General features: G+C 35.5%; 1 protein-coding gene across 1 annotated transcript; it reads right to left on the bottom strand.

Moving 5' to 3' along the window:
* Positions 1-160: 160 nt before the first annotated feature.
* LOC142341102 (zinc finger protein ZPR1-like) lies at positions 161-11518 on the bottom strand. The gene is made up of 6 exons (XM_075391982.1): positions 11239-11518; positions 10539-10874; positions 5378-5621; positions 4847-5072; positions 3595-3814; positions 161-356 (listed from the first exon to the last, which is right to left on the bottom strand). Exons 1-6 carry the CDS (start codon positions 11496-11498, stop codon positions 266-268), a joined length of 1377 nt encoding a protein of 458 aa, XP_075248097.1. The 5' UTR covers positions 11499-11518; the 3' UTR covers positions 161-265.
* Between the last annotated feature and the right edge of the window lie 340 nt (positions 11519-11858).

The following is an 11858-nucleotide window of genomic DNA, read 5'->3' on the forward strand; positions in this document are numbered from 1 at the left end:
GGGCATTGGAGAAAAAATCAGTGCCGCTATCAGCTGTTGACTTGAATCATCTCTAAATTTATCTCGCGATTCGAAAACGAATTGTCAGTTATCAGTATCATTGTAAACCATTTTGTGACAAAGTTAAGAGTAATTATGAATTTCCTGCGTGTAAAATTAATGAAAGCTTAAAACTTAATTTCATTGATAAAATGGCGCACAAACAAAATATTAGCAATTAATTCAACCATCTTTACATTTAAAAGCATGGACAGTTCTGTGTTCGTCAGCTGTTTTGAGTCTCTTCCTCTTCATAATTTTCTGTCTTCATGTCATTCAACCCAAGAAATTCATTCTGTTCATAGGTTCTTTCATACCTGAAACAAAGCTTACCGTTACTTATGCTGAAGTTTTACTCGCCAGCAATACTGAAACATACCAGGTAGATTGCCGGAAAATAGCCGCCTTTGATTCCCTTAACCCCGATTGGGATTAAACGAACAGAAATAAATGAAAAAATTGTACGAAATATCTTTGATCTGCAAACTATTTTGATGTCATTCCGTAATTAAACATACTGCTGTTTCTTAATGAAGAGAAAATGCGGCTAGTATTAATACCAATCAGCAATAGAGATGACAACTGAGACTTAAAAGAACAAAGTTCAAGAAGCGGGCATCTAAAAGTTGGCTTCATGGGTTTATTCCGCTTCTATTTTTGATTCTGTTTTTTGATACTGATTATGTTCATTTTAGATCGCATTGCTGAGGAACTGCTGATTAAATGCTCCTTGAGCAGAATGATCGAAAAATACATCTAGCCCAGATAAGCCTGATCGAAAAAAATTTTTATTCGACACAGAAAAGACATATACAAGTCCGGGCTTACAACTCAAAGAATTGTTATGCACTAAACAAAAAAAACTTGACTTAAATTGTACTATGAATGGATTGGTAAAACCATTTCGAAAAACCCATACAAAAGTAAAATCAACGTTATATTGCAGCACTGTGAACAAAAAAATCACGCAAGAAAAAGAACACCGGCTTCTCACTCAACTTTAAAAATAGATTGAAAAAAATTCACGCCACAAAACTATTCGGTTTTTCTCACCCCTTTCTGTTTCGGTGCGGTTAATATCACCTCAATTTGACTTCAAAGATCATAAAAATGAGCAAACAGAAAAAATATAACCGAAAACTCGAGAATCGATCTACAGGAAAACTTAACTTAAACCCCAGCCAAAAACAAACTGATAAAACTGTCAACTTCATTGTACCACTATAAGCAGGAAGCAAATTATCAGGAAGGGCGAATGTTAAGACAGCGCGCCCCAATACAATTCAAATTCTTTGAATTGTAAATAATAGGGCCGCTATAATAGCCGGCTGAGAAGATGAGGGCGGCTATCAAAAAACGAACAAAGATCTATCGCGTTCAGGATCTTAAACATTAACCGACTACCGTCAGATGAATTCAAAGGGTTGGCAATCTTTAGTGGTGGGGGCATCCAAACTACAAAATTGCTATTTCTTTAACGCACGCTTTAATATCAGAGTGGTGGGGGTATATAGAGAGGGCGGACGACGTAGTTTGTAGTTAACAAACAAAAGCCGATTTGAAGTGCATAAGACCTCACAAATTGTACAAAAAAGTAGCCAAAAACGGCCTGAAGATTCCGAAACCCACTCGAATTAAAACTTGAACTATACAACAGCTAATTACCCACTTAAAACATAAACCGACTAACGTCGGACAAATTGCTCCCGAACGACAGGCGGAGCAATTGAATTCCAGGATAGAAAACTTATGGGTGCAACAAATTGCGACAAAAAGGTGTGCGTACCCCCAACCGCCGCCAGATACCTTATGAAATAATCGCTAGTGTTCTGGAGGCAGATTTGATTTTTGAATGAGAGCACATTAGGTCACGAAAGATCACAAAGTCAAGCGTGAAAAAGTCACTTGAAGAAGTGAAATCGAACAAATGTTCTATCAATCGAACAAAGCTGTCCATCACAAATTTTGCATAAAACGAGAGACGTTCAAAAAAACTTGACAACAGATAACAAAACTTGATATTAGTTTTTTTGAAAATTCTTCGGAAGTTATGGCTCTAATACAATCAAGAACTCACCCATAATTATTTTTTTCGCCGTTGTTTATTTCTAAAGAGACAACAATCTCCTATAAATTATCTCCCTCTGTTTTGGACTCCTCGTATTCTTTAGATTTTTCCAAGATTTCGGTTTTCGCATTTGCGTTCGTTTGAGTCTTTTATTGCTAGCTTTTTTTGTGTTTTTGGGCTCCACAGTGCCCGAAATATTTTACCCTTCGTTTGCCTCTCGGCCACTGCTGAGATACAACGTATCCAGTATTTTAAGCTTTCTGTGCGTTTGATGGCACACCGGCCCGGTGTTTTTTCTCTGGTTGATTTTGTTCTGTTATAGCCAGGAGCCACGTAAACCAGTTTGACCAATCTTCAACTCTGCTTCAAGAATAAAGAAACTTTATTTTGAGACAATTTAGCTCTCCAAATCACTGAACATTGTATTTCGATAATTGCTAAGCTATCGCCATCTTTGTTACAAATCAAATGCGTTGGCTAAAAATAAAATTTTTCTTAAAAGTTAAAACTTTCATAGTAAGCTTCAATATTTCAACATTTTTTTCACAATTTTTTAAAATTGGGTATAATGAAATCAAGTTATTGAGACAGGCTGAGAAAATGCCTACCTGTTGGTGACCGAACAAATGCAAAAACGACTATTGTTGATAGAAATTTAAAGGAAATGAAGCATTTTTCACATTTTCAACCGCAAAAAAACATCGAAATCAGTTTTCACATATCAGATTAACGGGCACAACCACAAAACTTCTCTTTTTAACGTTCTAAAACAAATGAATCCGTCAAAAAACATTTGGTTTTCTCTAGTTTTAAAATTGCTTTGCTAAGCAGTGACAGCCCTGTCGGCAATGATTTGGGTTGATAATTCGGCAAGATATTAAAAAAGCGGGAGATTTCAGATTTGCAAGTCTTTCACTCAGATAGACCCCTGCAAATCTTCTAGACCCAATCGCTCACCCTTAAATTTTTCTTTGCTCTGAGACTATTTTTTAAAACCTCTAATGAGGACAAAAACTTGGTCGTGAAAACGTTGGGTTTTGAGCTATCTGCATAAAACTGACCAATAAAGGTTTTAGCGGGACACTGCTTAAATACGGGATACGTCGCTAAATTTTTCCCTTTATTTTGCTTCTAATACTTTAGTGTATTAGCTAACAGCTCGATTATGAAACAAACACAATCTCGCTTTAGGCTTTTTTCAAATATTTTCTGAAGTTCTAAAAAAGTGGAAAATGTTTAAATTTCAAATGGTGGTGCCATATAATTCAAAGTAATTGATTGCGTGTTTACCTCTCCAGCCATCTCTAGCTTTTGAAAAAGGAGTTATAAATTTCGCGAAAAAATTCAAATCGGAATAATCAAACGTTAATTCTCATTTTCAATCCACAGTCATTACTCATGTAGCTACTAAATTTTTAAAGATGGACAAAATGGAGTGAACTCCAGAATTAGAAACTATTGAGCATAATATTTTCGAAAAACGTTACCTTTCTTCAACCAAACTCTGATCATCATCTTCAGCTTTGGACACAAAACTGTTCCCTGCAGGGTCATCCAGCACAATTGTAAATGGCTCTTTCAAGCTCAACAGATCATGCGCTTTACTTCTAAACTGGGTCAATTTTTCTGCAGTGGAGGATGTGGTGCTGTCGCCTGAACCAAAGGGGGTCAACTTGTCAACACCATCCAGAAATGTGTTCACAAGGCCTTCACGCAGTGGTTAACACCAATTCAAAATTAGTTATATTATGTACGCTGCGACAGCTATACGCCAAGCTTGAAAAATTACATTTTCTATAAAATTAAACTAGGAAAATCAGAAAAATATTAGCTCATTTTCAACGAATACACCTACCCCATACTACATGCACCATTCAAGCAACATTTTTAAGTCCTGCAATTGTCGATTAACTGCTAAATAGGTTTAGATTAGAAACAAATTTGAACGAATGAGTTTAAATGCACCATGATGTATATAAATATCATAATATTTAAGGAGTGAAAAATCAAAATGCGCTGCCCACAACACCATTCAAATAGATCAATCTCAGAAAACATAGCCGGCAGATTGCCGGAATAGCTGCGAAAGAATAGACCTGCGTGCCATATAATAGAGATAGAAACAGATACAGATCTAAATTGAAAAAGAAATCGACGCCGCTCAAAAAACTAGGCTAAAAACATTCAGCGATAAATCAATAAAGGTTGTTAAAATTCATTCCACAGAAGCCTCTTATTAGGGACCTTTACAGCACATATGAGTTCCTTTGACCTTAAACAAATTCAAATTAAACTTAAGTTTTAAAGTGCAAAAGTCATTTTATTGAGTGAGGTAAGTCATGTATGATCAAAATCTAATCACGCAAATAACCTAAAAAATTATCGCTAAAGCGAGTGAGAAATGACGTCACGCGCGCAAATGCCGTTAGTGAGAGGAAGAAGTCATTCAGAAAATTTGACTTTTTCAGCTTTGCTGTGTGAACAAATGTAAAACGAAAAAAGAGCGTCAGACGACGAAACAAAAAAAAACCAAGAGCACCGCAATATAGCTACGCTCAGCTTACAGCTTCGCAGCTATAAAAAAGAAATGATCAATATTAAAAGTATTATTCAAACCGATCACAATGCTCAACAAAGGCCAAAATCAAAATGCATTAACGGTATTGCTAAGCACTTTGTTCATTATTTGACCAGTTAACTTCAGCCTAAACTGAAAACTACTCCGGGGTCAACCACTGCCTTCTATAGTTGTGAATCTTCCTCCAAGCGATCCATGTTCAAGCTCCACTTCCAGTTCTGGTATGGCGAGAGAACAGGTTTCAGATTTGAGCACATCTCGGTTCAAATCAAACACGTTCTGCACTCGACACGTGTACTTCACCCCTTTGGGCTCAATGCCCACGCCTGACTTGACTTCGTCTGATTTTTGCCCACAATTATCGCAAACTGTAGCCATGATTATAACCTACAATTCTGTTCCACTAAATTCGATTAAAATTATTTTTTTCCAACTTATCTTCGGCTAGATTACTATATGTAAAGTACCGAAGGCTTCGAGATATCTCATCCATAAATTTACTTGTAGCAGCATATTAAAAATTATTGATATAATTATGACCAAGTTAATTATTTGAAATTCGAAATTTCATGAAGCTCTTACCTGCATCCACTTAATATAATTTAATGGAAAAAAGACCAGTCACTCAGCTTTCAGTCCGACCAATAACTTCGGTTTTATTAAATTCATAAAAAGCGGAAGAGAATTGTAACCTCTTTAAAGAATGGAATTTTCACCGACTTCATATTTGTGTCACAGCTATGTCCACAAGAGGGACAATTAGTGCTGAAAGTGAGGACTTCATTCTGGAAGTCAACTTCAGTGCTCGTGTCATCTTCATCGCCACCACTCGAGATTAAATTTGATTGGACGGCGTCATGCTCCTTATTTGCATCCATACCGAGAGCATTGTCTTGTTCTAAAGATCTAATATAGTGGCTGACTGTCCCACAATGATCCTTTTACCAGCAATTCGCAATTTTATTTGTTTTCATTTATAATTCAATAATCCGTTATTTTGAATTGAATTGATTTTAGTTGGATTAGTTGCAATTACAAGTTGATGCATTTGTTTAAAAAGCAAATAAACATTATTCCAACAAGGACAACCAATGAGAAAATCATTTCTCTTCGAATGATTGCCCAAATAAAAACCTAACAAAAAACCTTTAACTTGAGCCGTTTCTCAACGGAAAAAAGCTCAAAAAATTCGGCGTTATCAAACACATATGTCTCATTGAAATCATTGTAAAAGTTTTTGAAAGCTGGTTTTGTTAAATTTTTCAGGTATGCTGATTGAATTTTCAGAGATTGCAGGATAATGAAGGCTTTTAATAACTTATTCCTAAGAGAGTGTTCTTGAAATTTTGTCCGAGTTTGGTGGTTTTAAAAGCCCTTGAGATGCTCTTCTAGTGCATATTCTACTTGAAACTTGAGCGTTTAGATGAACAACATTATCATAGCTTCCGTATCTTAATTCACAGAAAACCGTTGAAAAGTGTAGTTCGTATACTGAAAAGATCCTGTTCCTAAGGAAAACTTCTGATACAGAATTGAACTTCTTAATGAAAAATATTGTCCACACTATTCGTTTTTGCATATTTAAAATATCTTATAGATTTGCTCTATAAGTACAGCCATCGATTTGAACGCCGAAGTTCAAGATTGAACTTCCATATGCGTCATAGAAAATGAGAAGGTGTTTGCGTGATAAAAAATTACGTAACCTATAAATCATTCCACAGAAACGCAACAATTTTCTTCTAACCAGGTTCATATGGTGTCTAAAATTTAAATTTCTATCAAGATGTATGCCAAGATTGTTGCATGAATCAATTTATTTGAACGAATTAAGATTATTTGGTGTATCATTGCTGGCTTCAAAGCAAATGATTTCACTTTTGTCTGCATTCATGGTAAGCTTATTCAAGGATAGCCATTGGAATACTTCTTCAACATTTTTCGCAAGGACTACTCCAGATTTTTTACCGGAACGAAATAGACTGGTTTCATCGGCATAAAGAACAATTTTGCAATCTGTTTTGGCACAAAGCAGATCATTGACAAAATAAACAAAAGGGGCCCCAAAATTGAGCCCTGTGACACTCCATAGGTTATCGACTTTTCCTCTAATTTTGATTTATCCCACAAAATATATTGTTTTCTGTCAATGAGATAACTAAGATGAGATAGATATTTATTTTCCCACGAAAGCCTAAGAATTCGTTTTTTGAAGAGAATTTGATGATCTACTGTATCAAAAGCTTTTTTTTTCAAATCAAGCAAGCAAAAATGTCCAGAAGTTTTGCTCTCCATTACTGTCCGGATTTCTTCTGTCAGTTCTTTGACCGCGTCAACACAATTCGAGCTTGGCCGAAAACCAAATCGATTTGGGTTAAGAATGTCATGCTTTTTAATGAAACTCAACGATCTTATGTATATTAATTTTTCAAAGATTTTGCTAAAGGTACTTAGCAAACTTATTGGTCGATAGTTTTCTGGCACAGAAGTGTCACCATTTTGATCAATACCAACCTATGCTAATTTCCAAAAAGTAGGAAAAGTATCCTCTTTAATGCATTGATTAAAAATATGAGCTAAATGCTTTGCGAGAACAGGCCCTGAAATTTTGCAAAACCTTACAATTAATTTATTTTGTCATGACCAGCTGACGTTTTATTTGGCAACATTTTTTATCATTTTCATCGCCACATCAGGTGTTGTATTGGATATAAAGAAATTATGACTAATTTCAGGGCGAGAAAAAGGAAGAGATTTCGCGTCAGAAAACTTTGCTGCCAAAGAAGGTCCCACGTTTGCAAAGAAATCATTCAATTTGTCTGCATCTATTTTTTGAGTTTTTCCCTCAATATCAGTAGAGCAGAGTTGGTTATAGAATCTGAAAATTGATTTAATGGAAGGGTTTCTGCTATTAAACTATAATATTAAACTACAGAATATAAACTATAATATTAAACTATAATGATTTTTCTTGGCCTTGCGTAGTTTCGATGTTGCATTATTTCATTTTCTTTGATAGGCTTCTCAATTTTCTGGGGTGGGATTATTCGGCCAGCGCTGGTAATACTTGATTCGAAAATTAAAAGCTTTTTTACCATTGTATCTGATCATGGCACTTTTTTGCGTGATACGGAAGGTTTCAGTGGCACCACATCATCAAGACGTTGAATTACAAGTTCAAACAGATTTTCTATTTTACTATTGAGATCACCTGCTTGTATATTAGCAATTTGATGATTTAATTTACAGAGAAATTTTGCTGCAGCAATTTTCGAGTATAACATTTAATAATAAGCACTTAGGAGCAATCGTTTCAATCAAACCGCGTCAGGTTAAACCAATTCAACGCAGCAGCTGGATTGGTTGAGTCCATGTATATTTTGCAGCTTTTCAAAAACTTTAACCTAACATAAAACGACTAACGTCGGACGAATAGCTCTCGAACGACTGTCGGGGCGATGTGATTTAGAGGGGAGTGGGGTACAGGCTATAAAAACTTCTATGGTTTCAAAAATTTCCAGCAAGGGGGAGGTTGGATCTCCTGATCACCCCCCCCCCCTTGTTGAATTTGGTTGCAACTAGCATAAGCTTAGGGAGGCTGGGCTCAATGGGCGAGGATAAAGGCTGCAGGGAACGCAAAAAGTGGGGTAAAATGGGAGGCTTTAAAAATATCAAAAGGACTCAGATAATTGCCACTAAAACCCTTTAACTATTAAACATAGCCGGCAGATTGCCGGAATAGCTGCGAAAGAATAGACCTGCGTGCCATATAATAGAGATAGAAACAGATTCAGATCTAAATTGAGAAAAAAATCGACGCCGCTCAAAAAACTAGGTAAAAAACATTCAGCGATAAATTAATAAAGCTTGTTAAAATTCATTCCGCAGACCCCTCTTATTAGGGACCTTTACTACACAAATTAGTTCCTTTGACCTTTAACAAATTCAAACTAAACTTAAGTTTTAAAGTGCAAAAGTCATTTTATTGAGTGAGGTAAGTCACGTATGATCAAAATCTAATCACGCAAATAACCTAATCAACCAAATAACAAATCTAATAACTTCTGCTTAAGCTAGTGAGAAATGACGTCACGCGCGCAAATGCCGTTAGTGAGAGGAAGAAGTCATTCAAAAAATTTGACTTTTTCAGCTTTGCTGTGTGAACAAATGTAAAACGAAAAAAGAGCGTCAGACGACGAAACAAAAAAACATAGCAGGACAAGTCCTGACGAACAATTCAAAGAATTTTCATTGACTAATTAAAAAACTAGACCTAGAACGGACTATGAATGGGTTGGGAAAACCAATTAGAAAAAAAAATCCAATCCAAAAAATCGAAAAAAACTGTAAAAATTAAAGTGAAATTGCCGCATGTGAACAAAAAACCACTAGCGAGAAAGCGAATTTTTGTTCAAAGACCGTTTTCACAATCTACTTTAAATTTTTACAGCGAAACAATTTCACGCCGCAAAACCACTCGCTTTTTCGCTCCACTTCCTGTTTCGGCGTGACCAAAATCACTACTCCAATTTGACTTCAAAAATCATGAAAATGTGTGAACAGATCTTAAAAAACATAGCCGGAAGATTTCCGGAAACCACTCGAAGTGAAAATCTATTTAAACTCCATCCAACTACTCATCAAACAAAACGTGCCTTCACTAATTTATGATTATCTTGAAACAAAGTCATGAAACAAAAAGTAAAAACAATAAAATCAAATCTGTTAAAATATGATAAAAAATCTGGAGATCCCGAAAAAACTATCTCTGCCAAAATAACTTCATCAAAACAAATAGTACTTACATAAACCGCTTATGTGAATTTTGAAAAAATACTTTAGGCTAAAATTATGAAAAAAAGCTCTTTTAAAAACTTTCACTGAAAAACTGGAAAAGGTAACTACATTTTTTAATATTTCGAAAACATATAAATCCAAAGAAAAATTCCCTTCAGCCAATATGGTACCCAGATGCTCGCAAAACAATAGGCAAGCTATAATAGGCAAAGAAACTTAGCTAAAAACAGAAAAAAACGAAAAACGCAAAAAAAATTAAGAAAAATAGTTCCAATTTTCGCCATTTTTTGTCATATTTCTCAACAAAAAAATGATTCTTACCCACAAAACTGTAACCAATTGTTATCATAAAATTGCTCAAGTAGAAGGGGTTTCTTCAATACACATTTGACCCAGTAAAAAAATAATCGTCAAAAAAACGCAAAAATTAGCCCGGAAAATCAGCAAAATACATTAAAAACATCCGAATTATCATAAAATTCATATGAATTTCCAGAAACCTTCAAACCACTACCGAAACCAGCCTAAAATTAAAACAAAATCATAACCAAACCTCTTAACTAAAATAAATGAAAAAAAACTGCTTTAAAATGCCGCACGTGAACAAAAAAATTTCGCTCGCTTAGAGAAAATTTTTTCACACATCAATTTCTCGCTCTCTCAAAAACAGCGGTACGAACAAACACCACTCTCTTTTTGCTCCGCTCTTCACTTTTGTTCAGCGCCAAAATTACTCCAAATTTTTTCAGGCGTTTCATTTCCCGCTTCAAAAATCACTCCAATAAAATTGATTTAAAAAAAAGGACTTCTCCAATACTCCTCTTCGAGTCGTAAAAAGACAGCGCCCCAATACAATTCAAATTCTTTGAATTGTAAAAAAAAACCAAGAGCACCGCAATATAGCTTCGCTCAGCTTACAGCTTCGCAGCTATAAAAATGATTGAACTGTTGACGCTTGTTGTTAGAAATGGCATAACTTTTACACTTTCCCACACTTGTCATTTCTCTTTCTGTTTATATGCAAATTCTTTTCCTTGCATAAAAATGCGATTGCTTTCTTTATTAGGAGCTGACGGGTTTTCCACAAAACTGTTTCCCGACGGATCGTCCAGAACAAAATCAAAGCCCAGATCTGAATCTTTCAAGTCGCGTAACCTGGTCACAAAATCTTTTACTTTCTCAAAACTGTCAGGGTCCGTCAACTGGCGTATCTTCTGATCTTGTTCGAGGCCATCAATTACACGTTGGATGACACCTTCTATTGTGCTGATAGATCCCGCTTGTGATTCGGGTGGTATTTCAAGATTGACTTGTGGAACTGATATGGTAGCATGTTCTCCCTTCACCACTTGCCGATTCAGATCACTAGACTCATTCACGCAGATTTCATACCTTGCAAAAAAATCAAAATACTTTGAGCTTTAACTCAGCGAGCTTGAATAGAGATAATGAATGCAATTAAAGTGTTTAATAATCTTGAATGATATTTTGCTATTAACTTTATATTTTACATTAAGCATTGGTAAACCGCCACTGATCATGAATCTCAATTAAAACTAGGAGTATCTAGTAAAAATTAGGTCTAATTGTAATTTAATTTGACATTTCAGTCAAAAGCTGATTTCTCAACTGCAGCCAATAATTTCATCATCTCAATAATGAAAGCGTGATTAAATTTGTTCACAAATTCATACATTCCGTGGACCTATTCTGTTTCTATTACACTGAATACTACATACACAACGTGAAAAAATACCTGACGCCTCTGTTCTGAATTGCCTCGCAACTTTGAACTTGAGTGTTTGAAAAATGACACTCTTCGCATCTGAAGGAGGAAACGACAACATCTCGGTAGAAGGGAATTTTGGTCAAGAGCAGCTTTGTTTCGCCCTGTTTGTAGCAACTCATGCACAGACTTTCAACACAAGTGACGTTATCTGCAATCTCATCCGACCCTAGAGGTGCAAAAATGGCACCATCTGAGCTTTGATCGTCGGAAGGTTTATCGATAGCCATTAGCCAAATCTAAAAATTTGAACTATAGCGAAATTTAAAGCTGATATTGCAACAATCATCTAACGTAATAAGCCGCTTCTACAATGCAAAAACGTCCTGAAAATCAAAGGCAAGTAAGCACCGACCCGTTTAATGGAAAGAACTCTGCAAACGAATATTCACTAAAAACTTATTGTTACTTTTTGAAACCATTGATCATCAACGCCAGTGGTTATACCGAATTCTTAGGTTGAGATAATAGCCCATGTTTACTAAATTGATGGCCCATTGCACAGTTACAGCTGAGCTATTTCCAATTATCACTGTCAATAGAATGTTGCAACAATGTGAATAAGAAGGATCGATAATGTGCAATTGCAC

Source organism: Convolutriloba macropyga, chromosome 6, assembly GCF_964194025.1.
Source record: "Convolutriloba macropyga chromosome 6, txConMacr16.3, whole genome shotgun sequence".
In the NCBI taxonomy this organism is placed as follows: Eukaryota; Metazoa; Xenacoelomorpha; order Acoela; family Convolutidae; genus Convolutriloba; species Convolutriloba macropyga.